This window comes from Aythya fuligula, chromosome 1 (assembly GCF_009819795.1).
Source record: "Aythya fuligula isolate bAytFul2 chromosome 1, bAytFul2.pri, whole genome shotgun sequence".
In the NCBI taxonomy this organism is placed as follows: domain Eukaryota; kingdom Metazoa; phylum Chordata; class Aves; order Anseriformes; family Anatidae; genus Aythya; species Aythya fuligula.
Genome location: NC_045559.1, coordinates 69,131,498 through 69,155,971, shown reverse-complemented (window position 1 = coordinate 69,155,971; position 24,474 = coordinate 69,131,498). Strand labels below are relative to the sequence as shown.

General features: G+C 38.6%; 1 protein-coding gene across 2 annotated transcripts; it reads right to left on the bottom strand.

Moving 5' to 3' along the window:
* Positions 1–1,461: 1,461 nt before the first annotated feature.
* On the bottom strand, positions 1,462–22,810 carry LOC116500943 (solute carrier organic anion transporter family member 1C1-like). Of its 2 annotated transcripts, XM_032206303.1 has the most exons (14): positions 22,682–22,810; positions 19,990–20,131; positions 19,128–19,260; positions 18,376–18,497; positions 17,232–17,378; positions 16,070–16,168; positions 15,029–15,274; positions 14,040–14,204; positions 10,430–10,625; positions 9,213–9,378; positions 8,607–8,791; positions 4,393–4,457; positions 2,690–2,807; positions 1,462–1,684 (listed from the first exon to the last, which is right to left on the bottom strand). In XM_032206303.1, the coding sequence occupies exons 1-14, from the start codon at positions 22,808–22,810 to the stop codon at positions 1,462–1,464; spliced, it is 2,136 nt and encodes a 711-aa protein (XP_032062194.1). The 2 variants fall into 2 exon arrangements, with proteins under 2 accessions (XP_032062194.1, XP_032062201.1); XM_032206310.1 differs by lacking the exon at positions 17,232–17,378.
* Positions 22,811–24,474: the final 1,664 nt, after the last annotated feature.

The following is a 24,474-nucleotide window of genomic DNA, read 5'->3' as shown; positions in this document are numbered from 1 at the left end:
TCTTCTGTCAACAGTATTTTTTGAAGTGATGGGTCTAAATCCTTACCTTCTGCCAAGACAGGTACTTAAACAATACCCGTCTTCTTGGTATTCCTATTGCAAAGATTAGATAGTTCCCTAATGGCACACTGTAAGTATTTATCATCAGTAAAGCTCAGTAAATTCTCTTCTTATCCGTCTGCCCCTTGCCATGCATCCCACAGAAGGTATTCAGCATCTGCCTGTGATGTGCAAGCTCAGCTAGGCAGCAGTATACCTACAGTCACTGCTGAGATGCAAGTGATGCAATACAAGATTGTTTTGCCATTATTATTATGAAGGATGAGGCCTACCTTTCATTATACACACTAAAATATTAATTGCTTTAAAGGATGCAATCTCTAATGTTGCTGTCACTATCTTTTTTAGTGCAAGCATTCCTGAGATTTTGTTCCATGTGAAACAGTCCTCCATTGTACTCACCATCTCAAATTTATTTAATACCAAATATTGTCAAACTGCAAAAATGATGTATAAAGGGATACTATGATACATATCTTAGTTTCAGATGACAAATATAATAAATTGAAAGGAAAAGCTCCAAATCAGTTGGTCTTTGAATTCATTTTATTGTTCTCAAGCTCTCTTGTCATAACTTTTTTAAAAAATAAATCATATGTAGCTCATAACAGGGTGTTATGACACTGCAGAAAATGCATGGAATTATTCAGTACACCAAGTACTAGAAAGTAGTAAGAAACTGCTGGAAACCTAAAAAAGTTCTGTTTTTTTCTTCCAGTCTCCTTTGGACAATATTCTCATGGAATTGTTTACTGTAGTGACAACTTTTATTGCTGTTATTGTTGTGCTACAGCAGATTATACTTGAAAAAAAGTCCCTAATGACAGTCCCTAATGACAGTCCCTAAGTGTTACAGGTTGAATTTGTGTGTTGCCCAGAACCTGCAGCTGAATTGTCCTTCCAGCAAACCACCTTCCTCCTGTCTCATGCTGCACTGCTTGCAAAGGTGAGTTATGTAAAAGAATTGGTGCAGAATATCCCTGCGCCTTCCAGGCTGCCAAGTCAGACTGGTAGCATGCTTGAGAGACTTTCACTGCAGCCTACCCACTACTCCTCACACACAGAAGGCAGACAAGGGGCAGCAGAGCTGTTGCAGCTTGGCAAGGAGGGATGGAGCTGAGGGGCAGCCACAAAACCTGCTTCTGCAGCAAGCTGCACCTCCCCAGCCATAACAAATCCCCTCACTTGAGTGCCACCGACTCCTTAGGACAAATGGTGAGCAGTGACGTGCTAAATGGACTTGTGCTAAAAAGCCTGTATCCTTTGCTTTTGGTATTTACAAAGAAAGTTACAGGATGGCAAACATTTTCAGGGTGGATACTACTAGTTGCTTCACTGATGATGAATTTTTGCCTTGAAGATCACTCACTGGATAACGTCATGGTGCAGATTTCAGTCCTCCTAAAGCCTAGTCTCCTTTTCTGGCCAATAAGTTGTCTGAATTAAATGGTCACTGTTGAAGAAATTATCTTTCCTGCTGTTTGTCACACAGGTGCCTCTCTCCCCATTGGCTGAGAGGGTTTCATTTTGCGGAGCAGACCTCTTCCGGAGAACCCAAAGGACAGCAATGCTGAAGAAAATGGACATGGTGCCCAACACCAAAGTCAGCCCCAGGTACATGTATCTGAGAAAGAAATGATCAGTCAGAGCCTATCTCAAAGGCAATGTACAAGTAGAATGCAGCAAGGGCATGATTATAGTTCCATGCAGTAAGTCTGAGTGAAGAACATGTTCAAGAAAGGTAGGAAGGTGATGACCCTGGAGATGAAAATACGACAGCTCACCCAGGTCAGCTACTTTGTGGACTGTGGACAAGAAAGATTCTCAGGCATTGACTAAGTTCCTTCTTCCCAATGTGCTTCAGTGAGAATAACGCTAATAATTCCAGGGCAATTATTTTTTTGGTTGTCTCATAAACAGTATCAGAGATACCAAAAAACATTTGGTTGTATTTTTGGTTTTCAGGAATTAATGAGAGTTGCAATATCAACAATAATAGAATTATTCTGCTTTATTAATAATGAGTCATGAATGAGCTTTTGTTCTTTTCTTCAAGTTCTCAAAACAAGATGTTCTCTCTCCTCATATTCCTCCCACCCCAGAGTGGGGAACTCAGCAGCAACCCTGTCCTTTCTGTCCTCTCTTTGTCCTTTTATCACAGCAGCAATGCCTTTCAGGAATGCAGTTCAGTCAATTACTCTCCTCTAGCAATAAATCAATAAAGAGAGAAGTGCTTTATTAGCCTTTTGATAAGCCAGGCATGGTCTGAAGCGCCCTTCAGTATGGACCAGTGATAAGGTTTAACAGCCCCCTCAACACACACACTTAGCAGAGTTGCTAAGAAAGTTGGGGTGGGGTATGGTGTTGGGGTAGTAGAAACTTAAGGCTTTAACTGAGCTTATTTTGGCTAAAAATTAAATGACTTCCAGCTAGTATTGAAATAGCACGGACCAAAAACAGAATAAACCAAAAAAGAGTGCTAAAAACTGAGCATTATTAATTTTGCTGGTCAGTCTCTTTCATTCAAGATCAAATTTTAACCCAAATTTTCTGACAGAAATTATCCTACCAGTGCTTGCCATAGAAGTAAAGAAAGCAAGTTAAAGAACGAATGGAGAAGAGCTGCTACCTGAGTGTGCTGGAGTGATAGAGTCTACATGCTCCTCTTCCCCCACATCGTTTGCTTCCCCATTTCAGGCAAGTGGTATCTATTGCCACTCCAAAATACACCGGGGCTGGAATTCCAGCTGTGTGTATTTAATGAAAGAACAGAGGCAAGAAGATTACTTTCTAGAGTGACTAGTTCTGATTTAGATGCATGTTAACGTAAATACTAAATTATACATTCAAATTGCAATGATCCTTTGACAGTCTTTTCTAATTTAAGAAGTCATGCCTTGATAAGCATACTCCTTTGCCCAGATAAGCATACTCCTTTACTCCTTATGAAAAATCAGGATGGGGCCTAAAATGCAGCTGATCATCAAAAAGCCTGTTGAAGTCAACAGGAGAATCAATGCCATGGCTTGTTTGCCTTATCCTCTAGAACCACTCTGTAATGAGATATTTCTCCTTTGTTTAGAGCAATGGAGCCTGTTCAGTTTGGGGTTCATCCTGTGTCTCAGCAGGGGTGGGTGAAGAAGGGAGAAAGATAGTGGGGCTGGGAGCCTACAATGGGGCTACAGGTATTCTGCAAGTATCTTGAAATCCTACTGAGGCAAACCTATAGCCTACAGGAACAAACCTATAGCCATGCCTGTGGGTGATGAAATGGAAAATCCTTTCTTTGGTAGCTGAAGAAGACAACCTGGGGATCCAATGATGGCTGCTGGAGAAGAAAATAAGCCTAGAGGGAAGAACCTGATCTGCAAAGATGTTGTGAAAAGGGAACCAATAGCTTGTTTTGATTTCACTTCATCCAACTCAACCAGCGCATCTAAGTCTGCTCCATTTACATAAGCAACCTGCTTCTTGCTAGTTATTATTTTTTCTAATAAGACCTAGAAGATTTTCAAGTTTCCAGTTTATTGGCATCTCACAGCACCCTTGACCTTAGAGAAAATCTGTAGACAGCTTTACCACAAGGCTGCAGTGAGCTGCAATCTCAGGTACACTTGTACTTAGATTAATTCCCTCAGAAACTAATGAAAATATGCCTGAAAAATGATCACAGATTCTGAGCCATATTTTTTCTGTTGTGCTTAATGTTGAATAAGGAGAGACAAGAAGTAATTTTCCTCTTAGCTTCTTGGTATAAAGGATCACTTGCTACTTCTGTGGGTGTAGCAGAGTTTATTTTTACTAAGACGGTTATAGGAATTACAAAATCACAGAATCACAGAATCAAACAATGGTTAAGGTTGGAAGAGGCCTGTGGAGGCCATCTGGCCCAACCTCTGCTCAAGCAGGGCCATCCAGAGCAGGCTGCCAAGGACCATGTCCACGTGGCTTTTGAAGATCTCCAAGGAGAGAGACCCCACAGCCTCTCTGGGCAGCCTGTGCCTGTGCTCCCACACAGCACAGAAGGTTTGTCTGGTGTTTAGAGGGAACCTCCTGAGTTCCAGTTTGTGCCCATTGCCTGTTGTCCTGGCACTGGCCACCAGCAAAAATAGTCTTCCTCCATCTTGTTTGCACCCTTATTTCAGGTATTTATATACATTGGTAAGATCCCCCAAGCATTCCCTTCTCCAGGCTGAACAGTCCCAGCTCTCTCAGCCTCTTCTCATAGGACAAGTCCTGCAGTTGTACAAATGCAAAGTTGCATCCCTCCACCCCCCTTCCAATCCTTGTGACTAGTGACATTAAAACACATATAAGTATGACTGGACTTACCAAGTACTCTTACTGCCAGGGTATAGATACCAAGTGCAAATGATTTCAAGTGTGGTTTGATGCATCTAAAAAAAAAAAAAAAAAAAAAGTGTTAAATAAAGAATTGACTGTGGATAATTTGAACAGAAATAGAAAGCATGAGAGGGAAAGATATGTAAGTTTTTCCTCCTTGATGGCACCAACTTCAACAGAATCACATAAATATATAAATAATGTGATATATATACATAAAAATAATGTGATTAAAATCATAACAGAAACAAGGAATTCTAAATACCTATAGTCAATACCACATTTTAAGCTTTCAAACAAGACCAGCACTTTGAAGTTACTAACACAGCACAAGATTACTGGTTGTGAAATCATTTGTCATTAGCTAGTCCCTTTCAATTAAACATTTTCTGAAATTATGGCTAATGACCCAGACAAGTAAAAGGTATCTAGGCCCAATACTTTCCCTGCCATACGTCTAGGAGCAGGATCACACCATTTACCACATCAAGACCATTTCCATCTTGACATTTCTGGGCTTGCAGTGGTGGCCACCACAGACATCAGTCCTTATGACTCTCCAGCCTTGGGTAGGTGGCTCATCTAGAAGGGTGAGCATGGTGGGCAGGAGAACAGTTACTCTTCATGTCCATGCTAGCAATTGAGTGCATATGGAACCACTCCAAGCATGTTGTTTCACTCAGACTACCCAGTGCAAGACCTAATCCAGCAAGAGCCTGAGTACCTGCTTAACTTTTAGCACGTGAATGGTCCCAGTCACCTGGCTGGACTGGGACATGCTTGATATGTGTGGTGACTAACACATGTGAATCATTATGGTAACTGATGAAATGCCCGGTTGTCTCAGCCATCCTGTTCAGTATAAAAACAGGCTGAAATTCAGCTGTCACTTTGGATTTAAACATAGCACTTTGGGGGTATGGTCTATGTGCTCTGAAACAGGATAGACTCAGAAATTCATGTAATTGGGAACACCCCTTAATGTTAATAAAGTCATTGCAGAACTTGCTCTTTTGTTCCCCAACAGTAATGTTTTGTTATTTCCCAATGTAGCTGCCTGGACAGCAGTAAGAACCCATACTGTAAGTAATATTCAGGTTATCCTCCATTGATTTAGTAAAAAAGCAAAAGGACAAGAACCACATGTATGGAAAATGACACCAAAGTACTGACAGTCAAAAAATAATTGCGTGCCTCTCATTTTGTAACCCAAGTGCTTTGTTCTCCAATATCCTGTTATGGATTATCATCATGCAGTCTGCTACATCATGGTTTATACAGGCACCACCATCTATGCAGAAATTAATGTAAAATGATACTGATCTGGAAGAACAGTGTTTTGCCCTCTTACCTGATCATAGAATAATAGCGTCACAGAATGGTTTGGGTTGGAAGGAACCTTAAATCATCTAATTCCAACCCCTCTGCCATGGGCAGAGACACCTTCCATGGTGTCTCTGCCATGCTACACATGGCCATGCTACACAAGCAAGCCTCTGTCTAGAAGCCCTTTTAACCAAGTGTCCAAGTGTGAGAGCATAGAAAGGAAAAACTCGAAAATTAAACCAAAACATAGATTTGTTATGTGTTTTGTAGATTTTATATATATATATATATATATATATTTTATTTTTTTTTCAGATGGAAAAAGATGAATGTTCAAGCATTTGTAATACCTTTCCACAGAAACTGTAATTCTTCGAGACCCTAAGTGAGAGCCAAACCTTTCAGGGAGATCTGAGACTCCATTTTCACTGCCTAATCACCTTCTATTAATCGCTTGTGCTTAATCAACAGCTATCTGAATTCCCTTTTTTTTTTTTTTCCCTCAGAAACTTAACATCTTTCCCAGGCTCCCTGGCAACTGTAATTAGCTTAATGCCACTAAAAAGACATTTCAGAAAATGGCTGTCACTTGCTGCAAGTGTATTTCACTGATTCCAGTCATGTAAACCCCTAAAGTATATGCCACTAAATCTTACAGAATTGAGGGATTTAGCTGTATTTTGCTCCATGGCAGGTGCAACAATATCTGCTCATCTCAAATTGGCAAATTGCTTAAGTTATGGAATTTTATCAAATCTGACAATATGGAATAATTTTACAAACAGATAACTGGCAAAAATTAACTTAAATGAAGTCTGCATTTAGACCTTGGCACTATTTGTTTTCAAAGTTTTCTTTCAGGGAACAGAAGCACACTTTCACACAGTTCAGACAGATTTTCAGGGAAAGCCAGTCAGTGATGGACTTCAGGAAAGCAAGCATGAGCTTAAAATGGATTTATGCCCACAGGTCATTTGCAGAGAACAATAAAAAGAAGAAAAAAAAAAGTGGATTGAACTTACGGAAATGTATTTTAGTTAGCTGCTCATCAGATTCTGATGCTTTCAATCCAGCAGAAAAACACATAACTTCTCAGTTTCAATTAAGTGGCTCTCAAAGTAAAATGAATTTCAACAGAAATAAAGACTACTGGAGCAGAACTACTAAAGCTGGTTTGCACCTTTCATATAACAAAATGTTTTGGATTGCTATTGAAAAATCTCTCTAAACTTTTCTAAATAGATCCATTAGGCAGTCAGTCCCCTGGGAGCAAGTAGTTAAGTGCAGGCAACTCTGTGTGATTTAAGCTCTCAAGTCTTCAGCTACAAGCATTTCCTCCCATACATTTCTGCAGTGGAGACAAGACAGAGAGCTGGAGGTTGATCATGACAACAATAGTGCCAAGGCCCTTTGTGATACCACAGCTGTACATTCCCAGCAATGTGTTTTATTCATAGAAGGTAAACGTCATGTGGGGAGAAATGGGAAAGAAACCGAATCCCTGACCTCTTTTATACAACAAAAATTCCCGCTGTGCTAGGAGCAACCACAAGCTCTCAACTTGCTAATCATCCTCCTCTTGGTGCATAGTTTTCAATGGTGCATAAGCTTCAGTATACAAAGTCTAAACTGGATTTTAACATGATTATTCTTCCTGCTGTTACTCCTTGAAGAGACACCATGTGTTTTTGCAGTACTCAATGCAACATGCTCCACGGTGGGTGGGGAAAGCGGTGCAGTGTATAGGTTTAAAGCGTAAACCTTACTGGTGGTGTTTGAGGAGAGCAGTGGAAAAACATCCTCACTTCAACCATTTCTGTAAGTCTCTGTGTGAATATTGCTTCTGGCTCAAGGGTTGTGCTGGAATCACAGCTGAAGTTACATTTCTTTATTTAGTTCTTTCCATATAGTCTATATTCAGCCAGTTTTAGCACTATCTTTTACCATGCAGTCATAAAGACACTGGCACTGAGACAGTTCCAGAAAATTTAATTCAAAAGCAAAGAAAATTTTGGGGTAAGAAAGCACAATGACAATAAAGCTTATTTAGAGAGTATTTACTGTTGTTTTGTTTGAGAAGTAGAACATGCCCATCTGGAAATAATTTGGAGAAAGAAACTGAGAAAGAAAGCCTTCCAAGACATAGCAGAGCAGTACTTAAAATCCAAAATTTGCAAGAAGCTGACAAAAATCCAGATTAATCACTGGAAGTATTATATTTATTTTGCACTTTCTAAAATTAGTTTAAAAGTTTATACTTTGTGATGGGCAAATAGATCCAGCAGATTAGTACGTAGTGGAACAATCCCTTGGGAATAACTTTTAATAAAGCTGTGAATGTTACAGCAGAAACAGATAGATACATTTATTTATTTTTTTAAATTTATTTTAGATACAAATCTGGGACATAATTACGTGGAATAATACTACAGATTTGAGAGGTGAGTGTATATGGAAAGTTTGGGTTAAGTCATCTCTTTCTACCTTGTATGTTGAAATCCATAGCAAATCAGGAAAATCACCTACCTATGAGTATACTAGAGAGCTACTTTCCATTCATGCAGCAGCCATTTAACACTGTTCTGGTAATGTAAAAGGCATTAAGGGAAGTGGAACTTGATATATATGAAATGACAGCTAGGCCTCCTATATCACCTTTAAAACTAGAAATGTATAGCAGGCAGAGATAATTGTAGTCATGTTGTATCAATGGTAGAAAACTCATTGTCAGATTATGAGGATGCCTGTTGATAAGTGAAAAAATAATTTAAAAGCCACTTCACATAGCTGAAAACATTTAACTCTACTAGCAAATGGAAGTAGGTACAGTATCAAAACACCCTGAAAACATACTAGCAGAAATAATGATTGCTTACCTTAGAAGAAGCATGTATCCAGGTGTGCCACCTACTGACAAAGTATATGAAGTAATAACTGATGTTACCAGGAAATACAGAAACATTTTTGGACATTCATTTCCTTTTTGACATGGTCCCATCACAGCTGAGGAGCTTCTTGAAGGAGATTCTAAAATTCCTACACAGCTGCAGTTAAAAAATACCTGGAAAACAGCAGGTGAAACTGTATGATAGCCAAAGCAGCAGGGAAGTGAATGCTTGGGAACTGCACATCATACTTTTCCGGTTAGCCAAAAATTTAAATCCAAACTGGAAAAGATTTTTCAACAGGAAGGAGAATTTTATATATAAAGAAATACTACTTTTGATGAATGTATTTAGATTTTTTTTTTGTATGTGTTTTTGGTAGCCAACAGCTAAAAAAGCCTCCTACATTCTCTGCTTGGGATTTCTACAGGAAACAGTAGTTGAGAGAGTTTTGAACATGGATGATAGATTGCTAAAAACCTCAGGAGTTTATGTCTGGATGAGATGTGCCTTACTCAATTTTAGTTTGCTCACTCTGACAGAATTATTTATAATAGGAAAGTTACCACATCACATATAGAAATGAAAAGCTCTCACAGTGTTTTTCCCACTTCCGTTGGATGCCTGACAGCCAGCGAGACAAGCAGAAACATAGGTAATGCCATTTTCCCCACAGATGGGATCCCAGTCATTTTGGGAGCACATGCAGTCTGAGTTGCAGTCTGAGAACAGGCCTTGCTCATATCCAGACATCTGCTTGGTTCTGTGGAAAAAAGGAATCATGATGATGTTTTCTGGCAGATGTGGAAGAAATCATTATCAACTCATAAGTTCTGCTTTCTACCAGGTGCACCTGGCCAGGCCTTGTGTCTTTAGCCCATTACAGTGTTGTCTCTTCCTATCCACACAGGAGGGTAAATTCTTCTTTCTCAGTGATCAAAAGTATTTCCTCACATGACTATTTCAATATCACATGCCTACTGTGAGATGGTAATTACTTTATTAAGGGCGGACAGCTAACAATTTCTATTCATGCATTTTCTCATATTTTATAAGATTGCAGTTTTCTGATTTTCTGAGGCTTGATGCATTTATAACAAAAAAACTGGGAAAAAAAAAAGAAAAAAGAAAAAAGAAAAAAAAAAAAAAAGCTTGATTATTCCAGAGTCAGAGAGGGGAGTGAGTTACTCTTACATCACTGCAAAAGTTGATGGGGAAACAATCAAAATGGTATTTATCCAATGGATATCCAATGGTATTTATCCAATGGAGCTGTTATGTTGCATGACAGTTTTATCTGCACCTTTAGCCAGCTGCTGCTGAGCTCAGCAGCCAAGCAGCTGCTGGGGCTGTAACAGAAGGGCTAGCCTCAGGTGTACGTCATAGATAATGTCACAGTTAATTCATGAATACTTAAGTTTGGAGGCTATTAAACATCATGGGTTGTTCAGCAGCATGCAAAAGCAAGGAACAATTAATTGAATCTCACTCCCCTGCTGAGCTCCTCATGTTTCCAGGAATCTCTAGCTTGAAAGGATGAGTCCCATGGCAATAATAATTAAAAAGTAATCAGAAAAATAATCTGCACTTGTGGCATAAAACTCTCTGAGTTGAAGGCAGCAATTACAAATGGATTCTGACACAATGCCCAATGGAATAGATGGAATAGTTTCCTCCATTTTGAATCACATTTCTGGGAAGCATATTTAGGTCAGTCATTCTTTTTTCAACAATATATATTTTGTGGAATACAATGACCAAGGAGTTTGCTTCTCAGTAGCACTTTATGCTGAAGTTTGCTCTTCCCAGCATACCCATGGTAGGACACGGTCAGTCCGGCCACATCTGAGTTCTCACAGCCCATCGCAAATAAAGAGAGGAGCAGCAGGTAACCAAAGAAAGATGATCCCAGGGAGAGTTTTGCAGCCCCTAAAACACTGATTCTGAATTTCTTCATGATCAGTCCCCCAGAGAATATGCCAAAGGCCACAGCAGGAATGTTGATAAGACCTGAAATTAAACAGAAAGAATCTGTATTAGTGAATATCCCATCTCTAAGGACTGTCTTCCTCAGCCACAAAAACAGCAGCAGTGGTAACATGAAAAAGCAAAAGATTACACATGTTCAAGCTGGGCCATTTATTTATTTATTTATTGTTCAGATTTGGATTGTTCCTGCGAACATGCTGGGACTGCTTTTAACTTGTTCCTAGGGAAATGCAGCTTTGCCAGTTCTTTGAGAGACAGATTATTATTGATCCCATTTTATATAAGGTCTAGGCAATGATCTTCTTCTTTCTTAAGCTAGGTGATTTTCTGCATTGCTAGTTTGTCAGCGGAGGTATCATGTAGTGTTAATTCCAATATTCTTAGTGTCATTTCTCATGAGAGGTGCTCCGGGCTCAGAGAAGTTGGGGGCATCATGCTGCTGAGGGCAGCCAAGACAGCCAGAGTTCCTTGAGGCATAGATCCTCCCTGGGGCCCCATCTGAGTCCTTCACTATGGAGCAATAGCAGGAGCAGCAAGGGCCATGCTCTGGGGCTGTCCCACTCTGAGAAGGTCAGCTTCTCTTCCCTCATCCACTGGCAGGAGGAGCCCAAACTCCTCATTCCTAGTGAGAATTCCGTTCTACCTAGTGTTAGCGCGTCTGGAGAAAGACCTACTTTTTCTGTTTTTACTGAACCATGAAACCAGTGATCTCCTAGGGAGATCTCCCAAGAGGGAGAGAGCCAGCAATATGCCATCTTCTCCATACACAGGACATTTAGTGTATTCCTCCAGTTTTGTTTGTTGAAATGTTCCCTTGGGTGAGTGTTGCCACAGCAAAAATATACATACACCCTCTGGGCAGTCTTCTTGTAACAGGCTTCAAGGAAATAAGCGAAAAGGCAGCGAACACATAAAATAGGGTGACCATTAATCCTTACTGGAACAGTTCTGCTTAAAGCAGCGTCCATATTGATAGACATGGACAAGACCAAAAAATAAATCTCTTCAAGTACATGTAAAAAAGATATAAATAGAGAGCACTGTAAAAGAACCACACAGTCAAGCACATTAAATTACACTTGCACGGGGATATGTATGCCTTTTGCAGCTTTTAATTCATGCTGACACCTACTGGTGCTGAGTTGAGTAAGCATACAAAACAAAAGCAAGTACAAAAGCATAAATGCATTCAAATAGCAAATGAAGTTGATGATTTTTTATTTATTTATTTATTTTCCTCAGGGGGTCAGAGGTTTTGAAACATGATTTAAAATGACTTGATTAATATACAAGATCATGACACAGGACTCTAATCTCCCTGCTAGGAAGTGCACAGGGATACCTTGAATTTCTCTCTCAAGCCAGTGTTTGATCCATCTGCACGCATGGAAAAAACAGTGCTTAGAAGAAATGTATGCTTGATGTTAGGAAAAGCATTTTTTCCATCTAGCAAAACCATAAGTTAGTACCTTGGCAAGCATGAGAGCCTTGTTCTGTTACTGCTAACTTTCAAGACACCAGCATTTTTCAATGAGCAAGATTTCAAGAGCATCATTTTTCATCTGCACGCACGTGGAAATTATACTTCAGGGGATTTCAGAAGTGGCATTCAAAGTGCAGCATATGTAAATGAAGAGTCACTAGATAACTGCATGTGGGTGCCCTATCCAAACACTTTGATGCTGCAGCTTTTCCTGTCCTCTTTTGCTTGTAAGAGAAGACTCTGACTGATTGTGAGAGCTGTGTACACCAGAGGACACACACCCTGCTTGCCCATTCATATGCACCCCTTTCATCCATACATCTGTTTCATAGCCTTACAGATCGCTCTACTGCTTGTCACTGGCTTCATGGAAAGCAACACTGTGTACATATTTAAAGAAAGCCATACAAACACAGCAGGTACCCTTTTATTTTCTGGTATGTTCCTTCATTTGTGACTAACAAAAAATGCCCTCTTCGAGAGCCCAGCAGGATTTTGGTTTTGTTACAGTGCTTCAAATTGCTCTGACAGTTCTGATATTCATCAAATAGATAGTGATAAAAATTGCAAAAACAAAAAGAAAAAATAAAGAAGGGGAGGGGAAATAGGTACTGATAGTACTAGCAAGCTCTCAGCTTTCTTAGCAAGAACAGATTGAAAAAGAAAGGAAAGGGAGGAAGGAAAAAACCCTTGCTGCAGGGATGGTGACTCAGCCAGGACCCTTCCCTAGCCAAGCCATCATACATTCCCTGTTGGATATAGTCCCTATGCTTGTGAAATCAGATGGATCTTAATCCTCACTCAGTTTGCACATACCTGAAAGCTTAGCTCCAGAAAATCTGTAAATACAATGAGAAGTACTGTACTAAATGTAGGGATTGTTTTCAGGACTTTTTCTGGCCATTGCCTATGCTTGAAGATTTCTCCTTGCTTTTAGGGGTGCTGTGCCAGGAAATTCCAGCCTCTATCTTTAAAGAATTAACATAGCACAATGGATCACTACAGCTTTTCTGCACATATATACCTCCGTTGCCTCGCAACTAATGCTGCTCTGAAACACAGCAGTTCCCTCCATTTTGGATAGATGTAAACCTCTTTGCTGTCTAATGCTATTGAATCACTGGACCTCAGAAACTGAATCCAAGATTGCAGGTTCAACAACTGGGTGGTGAAGTTCACCATCCTGAAGGCATCCTCAACAAATGGCCACCTTAATGCCCCAAGCTGATTCTGCAATTAATTGAGAGAGGTACCTTCCTCCTATGGGTCTGGCAGAGCAGAAGCTCAGTAATGCTGGCAGAAGCAGCATCTCTCACTCTTGTGCCACGTGGGGGTTTTGGGAGATCAACTTCCAATAGGAAAAGGATCCTAGATAAAGTTAATTCAGAAATATCTGTTTTTCTTTTACCAGCATTGCACTGAGATAATGTTAATCTTTTAACGCATGTATCATGTGATCACTAATATGACTTTAACTTCCTTTTATTTAACACCAACCTCTTCAGAAAGTAAGAAATCACTGTCAATATCACAGCTACTTTATGGTCAGTCCTTTAGCATGCACTGAGTTGATCTTCATTTCGTTGAAATAAATGGGGAGCCAGCAAGGAAACAGATCTGTCTGATGACAAATTTATGTCAAGTATTTTAAAATGAATTTTCTTTTCAATTTTTTCTCTTTTGATGTACAGACATTTCAAATTTCCATTAGAATGGTAAATAAAGTATCAAGTTGTGCAATCTTTTACAGTAACACTTGCATAGATAAACTCAGAGCAAACTAGTGCTAAAGCAGAAATGAAATAACTTATATTCTATAAGCTACTACTTAAAAGCCAGATAAAGAAGGAGAAGAATAAACATAGCCTCAAAAGCACTTTTCCCTGTGTGTATGTATACACCACTCCTAAAATGTCCATTTTTAGGGTATCAAGAAGCAGATATAGCATTACCTATAACAAAATTAGTTTTTGAAGATGTTTGCCCATACTGTTGCTCAATATATTTTGGCTTATATGTCACCATGCCAATTAAAGAATTGAAGTGAAGGATACTTGCACACAAATACAGAATGTAAACTGGATTCCCAAAGAGGTTCTTCAGTGATGGCAAGAAGTCTGCAAGACAAAAGAGCAGAAATGACAACCAGGCCAGAGAGAGAATAACTGCTGTGAATAATATTTTGTAACCTTCCAGAGGAGGACTGCAGGATATTTCAGAGAGAATAAGCAAAGTCCTGTGGTTCTTGTAAGAGCTGTGTTTCTAGATGGGGGGAATGGTGGACCAAAATAATAAGAATCAATTTTCTAGAACATCCATCTTGTTACAGGTACTTTCTTTTGCTCAGAAAACAGGCAGAGTTGTTTCATTGGCCCCTCAACAGCCACAGCATCCTTTAGCTTAATTTGGGAGTGGAGGTTACTACGCACAGCTGACAGTAAGCACAGATATATTGAGTTGTGATTTCAAGTATTGAGGGAAAACAGTTTTGGCAAAATAAGACCAAGGAAATTCATTTTTGTAAAACAGCTTTTGTTAAAATAACAATAGTCTCCTAAAACAGAGTCTGGTTTGTGCCCATCCTTTTTCTGATCAGCTATTGTATGTATTCCATAAATGGATAACCATAAAGAAAAAGGAGGTTTAGCAGAAATTGAGATTGTTACTTTATGATGTCCCACATCTGCAACAGCTCAGATCTGTGAATATTTTTTGCTGAGTTTCATGAGATTTGGTGCATCAATAGCATAATTCAAAAACTTGAAAGTGAAGAAATTTGTTGTGCAACAGCAGGTCTAGAGAACAATTGAGACCCTTTTTGTGAATATTAATTAGGTGGAGAATGACACCCAAGGGAAAAAATAATGTTAAGGCCACTAAACAGTATAAAAATTAGTGAGAGAAAGACCCAACAGTGAGGACAGAAGCTCTAGTGACTTGCCTTTTGCCATCTCACCAATCTTCACTTGTTGCTGATAAGATGTGTGTTGTTCCTTGTTATCCTCAGTGATGAACTTCGACTGCTCAGAAGAGGTACTGGAATCCTTTCTGCCCTCTGGTTTTGGGAGGTGTTTGGGCAGGAACCAGAAAGGGATGCCAGCCACAACACTGATCGCACCTGCTATTAAGTAACCCAGCCACCAGGCTCCCACCCACTGCACATCCTTGTGAGTTATTGTTAAGCTGTCTGGAGAAAGTCAAAAAAAAAATAAAAATAATAATTTTAGGGAATGTTTTCTGATAACTAGGAAGGTAGTTTTGCAGGGAGTTTCTCCAGAGGAGTCTGTTCGCCTGCCTCTAGATTTAGCTGTGTGATGTGTCTATGGGTGTAACAAGAGTGCTTGAGTGATTGCAGAGAGATGATAAGGACTTGATGATTCCTGTGACACATCAGTGGCCTGTTCCTGATGCCATGGGGTCCCAGACCATGCTGCTCACACACCCCCAGAGAGGCTGCAATGACCAGGGCATGGAATGCTCTGGATGACCACACACCTGCTCCCACCTGGGCTGTTCTACATAAGAGTCACCAGAAGGAAAAAGTTGTGTGAAGAGGAAGGCAATCATGAGCTCTGGTACTCATTGTGAGAGACCTATTTTCTCAGCAATGGTGGTCTGTTACAAAATGAATGCAGACAGCTCTTGGCAGGATCCTGAGCCACAGTCCTGCCTTCTCCTGGTGCCTATTGTCTGTCCAGAGCCTCCTCATCAGGGCGTCTCCTGGGGGTCACCAGCTGTGGATCTGGGCTGAAGGAGAGTCAGACCTCCTACTTCTTCCACACCTGTCCTTGTTGCTAGACTTTTCTGTGTGAGGCACTGATTTGCTCTCATCCATTTTACCTTATAAAGTACCCACTTTTCCCTTATCCCTAGGAACTAGATAGATATTTCTTTGTCTAAAATACATGCCTAAAATAGGTATATTGGAGCCTGACTGATTTTTTTTTTTTTTTTTTTTTTAAATCTGGGTTTTCTGACTTACCAAGATCTACAAAGCCAATGTCAACATAAAGTTTGGCACATAGGGATCCAAGAAGAAAGCCAAATATTGGACCTATGATTGCAAGCGTCTGTACGCAGCCTGTAATAGAAACCAGGGGACTGTTATTTTTCTGAGTGAAAACGAACATTTGTTCTTGCTGCACATAAAAACAAAGTACAATGTGGTAGGTAACAAGTGGGACAGTCTTAAAATGATGAGCCAAAGTATTCTCTCAGGCATGTTAGTTACTCAAGTTAGAACTTTTACAAGAAAAAAAAAAAACAAAACACAACACTTTTTTTTTTTCCCTTGTTATCATCCAATTAAAGAATGAAGGTCAGACCAAGGGAAAAAGCACGGAGCTTAACGGCCTAAACTCAATAATAATACCAATCTATAACCACTATAAACACTTTAGCTGGCTAGATTAGGTTGTGGTGGACCCAGCACAGGCTGAAAAATCACTTTGGTTTGGTACCCAATACTAACACATTTCAATACATGTTAATGCATTTCCAGCCTAAATTTCCACATATTCTAAATTTTCAATTTTGATTTGGAAATCTGGTAGGAATGAATCTTTTACATAGAAATTCTGAGTTTTTCCCAGACTGTAAACTTTCTGAAACAAGGTGCTGATGGACAAGGACTTTCTGGTGATATTTCAGGTGAAAGTGCAGAGCTCATCACACAATGAACACAACAAAGAAACACTGACACCAACTTCTTCAAGCCTCAGTCACTATTGGTTGTAATCCTACCTCATTCTGGAGGTAAAGTTTTGAGTGCCTGATGAAATTCTATTTAAAATGCTTAAAAGAGTACATGTTTTTTTATCACCTTCCAGAGAACTGAATGTGCACAGAGGCACAGCAGTCCACATCCAGAAGAATTAGGAAGATTAGGGTAACAGCAGGAACCTAAGGCCAAATTCTTTCCTCAAATTAAGATAATGGAACTGTGCTAGTATGATTAAAAGGGGACTTGGTCCCTTGAGCGTACATGATTGTTAAATAAACTTTAATATTGGAAATAATGCAAGCAAAACAATTAGGGCAAGTTAATTCAACAACACTCATTCCATTAGCCAAAATTACTCTGTTTCCTCTAGGGAAAAATCCATTAAGAAAAATAAAACAAAACAGTGATTTATTTACTCTACCAATGTATAAGGCAGCATCCTCTTCAATGGCATAATCATCAATGTATGTAATTCCCAAAGGCTGGATAGGAGTTTCACCTATTCCACGTAGAAGATTTCCCAGTAAAACATAGATCCACATAGAAGAGCCTGCTTCTTTTTCACATCCTGGATACATCACAAGAGAGACAACAATTATGTGTTTTTCCACAGCATTTGGACACTGAATGCACAATACTTCTAGTGTAGGAAAAGCAGTGATTATTAAGAAAAATGTTTCGGAGCATTTTGTTGTGGTGGCCATGGTTGTGGTGGAGTTTTAACCCAACCAGATTGAGGTGGACACACACTTAGTATGAACTGCTTCAAGCAAATTGTAAAAGATATTAAAAGTCATCCAGTTTTAAAAATTTCTTACTACATCCATTTTAGAAACCTCTTGCACTTGATTTTAACCAAAACTGGGATTTTCTAATGGAAAAAGTTGGGAAATACTGATGATAACAAGCTACAAGCCACATCTAATCCAGATCCAACAATCAAAACACATACACACATTTTGTGGTCCAGAGAGGGTCTGATTTGCTCATCTGTAGCTTAGTCTATAAATTCAGCCTGTATGGATGTCATGCCCAGACATCCAGGAGGAAGGCTGTCTCAGCTCCAATAAGTTGCTGCCCTTCAGCTCAGGTGGGCACCTGTGAGGAGTTAGCTCAATGAGCCCAGAGGGATGGGCAGGCAGGGAAGGAAATGAGCAGCTGTGTCTGCAGTCTGGGAGATGCAAGTGGCTATTTCCAGTGGGATGAAGACCCAAAGGCACATCTCATGACAGAGGGAAGACCAGAAGTTTCCTATGCCACCATGGGACATCATCTGGTATTTCTACAAGCCATGAAGCTGCAGAAAGGTGTTGGAGGAAGCAGCAAGGCTGAAGGAAAGCTGTCAGCCTGAAAAGACATCTTAGCAGTATGCAGTGGCAGTTATTAATTTACTTTCAATACATTTGTTTCATCAGGTAGATCTGGATTTTCTCTGGGGAAGATCTTTGTTTCCCATTTATTTTTTCTTGCATTCTAATAAACTATTGCTTTAGAGCTTGAAAGCCTTTTAATATGTTTTATTGTGCTTTGTGCTTATCGCAATATGCAAAAGAGATTGCTCTCACCTGCATTTATTTTGGCTTGAAATTTTTCCAAGGCTGAGAGTGGAGTTTGGCTTTTATCCTGCAAGCATGGAGAGATGCTAACAGTTGAATTCATGGTAGAAGGAAATCTTTCATATCGATATCTGTTTATAAACAGAAGTTATTTTTTACTCTCCCAACTTATAAAAAAAAATAAATCTGTTGCTACCATGGAAGAGAGCACTTGAATACAGCACATAATGTAGATTTCATCTGCATCCAGTGTTGCCAGTGTTCCTTTTGGTTTGCAGGGAATAAATGGCACTTGGTTCATACCGTGGTAGTACATGAAAATTGTCCTTTTGGTTCTCTCTCTTTCAAAGTGATGTATTTCAGTTTATCAGGCACTTTGCTCGGTTATGATATGTGAATCTGTACTAAGAAATTATCAGACAGTGAGGGCATCCTGTGGCTTGTATTTAACACTGTCTTCCTGATGTTAGTCCTCACTTCATCAAAGCTTCAACAATTCTTAAGCCATGTCGAAACATGGTCGATCAATTGAGATCATAGACTAATAAAATGATACATTGAATAAAGCTGAAAAAAACATATGTTAAATTATTAACTCTGCTGTAATAAAATTTGTCTTTGTAATGCATATTAAATTGAGTAACCACATCTGCATATGCCTATTTCTATGGGCCTTTTCACGATTAATGCCTAAACAACTCAGTGAGCTAACATGCAGTGTGCATAGCCCAGCTGGAAAATACTGATCACTTTGCACTTACCGTCCCATGAAGAACTGGGGCATTGCAATTAGGAATGTTCCCGCTGACATAATTAAGCAGCCTGCTCCAATTATTCTTGGCCTGTGAAGCTTCGCTCCAAAGTAGCTTACAAGAATTATAGTTAGGAGGTTCCCTTTGAAAGTACAAAAGGAAAACTAAGTTTTACAGCTTTTTGATAAGACCTCCCCCAGCAAAAGTATTCCTAGTGTGGAGCATATACAGCCATTTCAGAAGGAGAGGGCTGATTGCATGGGTTTGGTGCTTCAGCCTCTTTCCAGGCATCCTTAAAGGAGCCCAATATCTTCCTTATCTTTCTTATCTTCCATGATAAGAAAACCATAAACTTTTGGAAAAGCAACTGGAAAAGACAAGAGGGATTATGTCAGATGATAGAGTGCAGCAAACCTTTATACACAAGCTAAGATTTCATTCCCATGAATATCACAGTCCATTGAACAGCCAAGAGATAAATCCAGTAATCTGAAACAGCAAGAGATGATGTCACACTGGAAACCTTAGTACAAGACTGTACAATGAACATAGATTACAGTTAGAGTTTTGTACTTCTACAAAAGGAGAGAGAAAGCTAGAATCTTTGAAAGCAATTTAATACTCGTTCAAGAGTTAAAATGTATATTAACCACCAGCTAAGCTTATCAAGTCACAAAATATTTAGGTCTATGTCAGATTGCTTATGTTAGCAACCCTATCCTATCCAATGTAATCGTATTGACAGTCATATAATTCTCAGGTGAACCTTGCTTGGTAGTCCTAGGAGATTCATACAATTCATGACAAATTTCATCACTATTTGTTTTCTTTCTTTTTCCTGAAAACAAAAATGGATTTATACAGCACATACCAATTTCAAAACTGCCATCAATAACGCCAACCAAAGAGGAAGGGATATCAAATCTTCTTTCTATTTGTGTGATAGTACTTTTTAGATAACTTCCTGACAGTGCTTTAGCAAAATAAACAAAAGATAATGCACCAAGAAATATCTGTGAAAGAAAGTGACAGTGATTAATATCAGGCAGTACAGAATGCTTCACTTCATTAATTATTTCTAAACCATTCTACATTTCCACTTCTTTCCCACTTCTTTTTGCTGACTAACATGTCAATATTCTCCTACTCTATGAAATATGCTCGATTGCTTATTTATATAGTTACTATTAGTTATAACAATTTATACAGATCTTGATATCCACCACTGCTAATTTCAGGTAGATGCCAAGGTTACTGATGAAGGACTGATAAATATAGTGTCCTCCCAATCTCCCATAGCAATAACGATAAAGGTAATTATTAAGTGGGGCTTGGCAGAGAGAGGAGTTGGTTTGGGGGCATTTTTAAACATAGTCACAGGCATTTGGTTCCTACTACAAACAAGGAGACTGAATTCATTGCAAACAAAATTAACCGTACTCCAAAAGGGCACTACATTCATTTAAATAACTAATGGCTCATAGTCTCTGTGACAGAACTAAATTTAACCTGATGTAACTCCCCACCCTGAAGTGCATGTAGGGTGAATGCAGGTCCTCAGAGACCAGAGAGAGTTCCTCTCCAACAGTGCTATTGCCTAATGTAAACACAGCTTTACTAAGTTTACTAACTCTAGGGATACTCACACACCATGCAATTGATCTTGGAAACCACATTGCCTTCTGCCTTCAGATGCAGGCTGGGTTGACTGAATATGTATGTCTGCTCTTTGCCAAAAGTGTTAAAAGCCCTAAACTCAAAATTAAAACACAAAGTAATGTTTGGTATATGGAGAGGCCTAGACCCTTGCCCTACTCTTTAGGCCTGCTCTCTGAGCAATCAGTCTTTCAGCAAGCTGGAGCCCTGGAACAACTTCCCCTCCTCCAGTGCAACACGTCTTACAACATCACAATTGACAAGGCACGTTGGTAGTGATACTGGCATCGATGCTGAATGCCAATTCTTGTGTCAAGGTTCAAAAATATCTTTGTGTGACATTCAACAAGTTTTTCTTTATAAAGAGATGGTTATTTCCCTTTCAGGAGCACTTGTGGGTAAATAGAATCTCATTTTATTTTCCATGGTGATAGTTCTCAAACAGCTCTCTAGTTAAAAAGATTGCCATAATAATTTATATTTTCTTTGCATTTATGCTGTTGGATTTTAAATAGCAATGTGAAAATAAGTACAATTTTCCACATGAAAATCGTACAGGTTAAAGTAAACTTCAAACGTCTCCATCTCCCTCTGGCACATGTTTTTTCCACTGTGCTTGGAGCTGTCCCAGGACGGAGATGGAGACCTCATGCAGTGGTGGTTGCTCCTGATTTAGAGCTGGGACAGAAAGCTTCATAGGATTTCACTTTTTTCAGTCATCTTTGAATAACGGAAAGTAAAATATTTCACCACATCTTTTTGGTTTATAAGGGCAATTTTAACACATATGAAGGCTGTTGATTGGTAAAGCACACACACACACACAAAAACAAACAGCAATAGCAACAAAAAAACACTTGTTGACTCTGCATGTTGTTTTTGTATTCTAAAGGTTAATCATATTAGTTTGGTTTCCTGCACAGAAATAAATTTCCTGCACAGAAAAAAATCTGAGCTGAAATATTATTGGTTTTCTATTTTTGGATCTAATAAGCTGATTCCTGACTGGCTAATCTGTGACTGAAGTTTTATTCAATGAGGGAATCGGATTATCATTGCAGCAAATGGAGGAAAAATGATAAAATTACTATTGTGCTACAAATTTGATTAATACAACTCATCCACTATTTCAAAGCAGGATCCCAATTCTGGGCCTTTACAGGAGCAGGCAAAATCAAGGAGGATACTCAATAATTAATATATATATACATATATATCAGTTGTTAGACCATTAAGCTGACAATATCCTAACTGCTTTGCATAATATATAGCTTCAGTTCAACTATTGTTGAACTCAGTGACTTTATTGGAAGCTGGAGCAGAATCTGCAAATGATTTTTTTTACAGTTTAATGTAGCAGTGAAACTGCTACAGTTTAGTTTCAAATTCCTCTCATGCAGAACTCATTCAAATCAGGAAAATTATAGTAACATAGCAGTCAGAATGTTGAGACCATAATACAAATATTATTTTCCAGAGCCCAGAAGACTACCATGGCTACAATCTTAAAAAAGCAATCTGTGCTAACAGCTGTCTGTGGTATCTGGCTTCTGATACTATGTTCTTAACTTCAGAAAAATAGGATGATACAACAGGATCAGCATTGAAGATCTCATAACACCTAAGCCTCAACCAACATTTTATATTTAAATACTGCCAAAACTTAGGCAAATACAGATAAGAAGTAAATTTTTTGTGGCTTTGAAGTAACTTCAATAGCTTTGTACTGACTCACCAACACATAATCACAACTTAAAAAGGGTTATTCCAAAAATAAAATAAAATAAAATAAAATAAAATAAAATAAAATAAAATAAAATAAAATAAAATAAAATAAAATAAAATAAAATAAAATAAAAATGAGGTTTTCTAAGTCCCTACTAGATATTCAAAAACTCTTACTCTACCTTTATACCTCCACAACATGATTGTTTCTCCTTGGAAGCAGAAGATTCAGATTTGAATGAAGATCGGTCAACAGGCAGGATTGTGTTGTTTGAGAAATATTGAGCATTTTCTTTTGGTGAAATTTCCATAATGGTATACTCTGCCTCTAAACCAGGAAACATGAAGAACATTTTAAAAGGACATCCTATTAGCTCAGCCTCATAAGCTTGTCATGTGACAGCAACACCCTGCTGTACTGTTTTCCCAACAACAGCAATTATCAAACTTCACAAGAGAATCTGACCCGTGCACTGGATGTTTAATTATGGAAATTTGCAATCCACTTGCCTATAATAATGAAGATTAAACCATACTCAGTAAACTGTTTTCATCTTCGTTTTCGAGCTATCATCAATGTGATTTTATTGAGCATTTGGCCAAGCATCACCAGCAGACTAAATAAGGCATTTTAAATAACATTTCTTGAATCTCTATGTAAATTCACATTTCTAGATGTGACTATTATTGCAGAGATTTCTCAGAGTTGATCTCTAAATTTCCTATATATGTGGGACATTAAGTAATTAGATCAAAGGAAATCTAGCCCTGTTAATGAGGGACTTGAATTGTTTTAGATTGAAACATTAGCTCTAATCGTCTGATCATAGCTAATGAGTTACACAAGAATAAAGAGGTTTAGTTCCCTTTACCATTTCAGATAGGGCCTAAAGGCTCAGTGGTTTTGTCAATTGTTACAGGAAAAATGTGAATTTGCTTCTTTGCAGGTAAATACAAAGAAGTAAAGAAAATCTAAATACTGCACTTTGAGAACCAAAGATATCAGTAATTCTTAAATCTCTACTTACATAGTACATTACTTTGGTTTTAGTTTCAATCTCTCTAAATCAGGTCTGAAAATATTTATGAAATCAACTCCTGTGCTCACTTTCGAGCAGCATTATGTTTTATAGAACTGCTGGCTGAAAATAGGAATAGAAGTTCCTATTCTTTTATGTTTATCTAAAGCACAGATCTTACACAAATAAGATACAGGTATGGTTTTAAGAATATATATATATATATATATATATATATATATATATATATATACACACACACACATTATATACACTTGTATTCACGAATTCCAAGGTGTCTACAAGAGGTACTTGTACTTTCACAAATGTGAAAACAACAAAAGTGTATCTAGACTTTGTTAGTATATAGGCAAGGCAAAAAGACTGAGATAAATCAGGTACCAAAATTTCCAGTGAGAATTCTCTATGGCATCCGATGAAACAGAAGGTAGTGACTGCATGTAAGAGAAATAACTGCATTTGATACTGCCACATCAAGGACTGTAATGCTTTTCCTTGTCAGCACTAATGAGTATACAAATATTTTTTAAAACAACAATAACAAAAGAAGGATGGTTTGTGCTTGCTACAGAAAACATATGAACTGTTCCTACTCTACTGGTGATGTTTGTGAACTTGGGAAAAATTACTTTGCATCCCCTTCTCACAGACTTTTACAATGGAAAATGACAGGATACACCTCACAGAACTCACATGAGGATAAATTAATTCAAACTTGTGAGTATGGGCAAGACACACACATAAGGTATGCTGCCAGGTAAGCACATGAAATAATAGCTTCTAGCTTACAGTTTGAAATGCTCTGCATGGGCCTGCACAGTCTCCTCCACTGCACCCCATATACAGTGACGGACAAAAAGAGAAATGCCATGGAGGTGTGGAGATCGAATGTGACACACCTGAGTCTGACCACGTCATGCAAGTTAATGTGTGAT

Excerpts from the sequence above, each read along its gene's own strand:
- LOC116500943 (XM_032206303.1), bottom strand. The coding sequence starts at position 22,810 with ATGGAAATTTCACCAAAAGAAAATGCTCAATATTTCTCAAACAACACA. Across the intron at positions 18,498-19,127 it reads CCCCAGTTCTTCATGGGACG|ATATCGATATGAAAGATTTC; the intron begins GTAAGTGCAAAG and ends GTTTATAAACAG. Across the intron at positions 10,626-14,039 it reads AAAAACTAATTTTGTTATAG|GTCTTATCAACATTCCTGCT; the intron begins GTAATGCTATAT and ends GTTTAATTTCAG.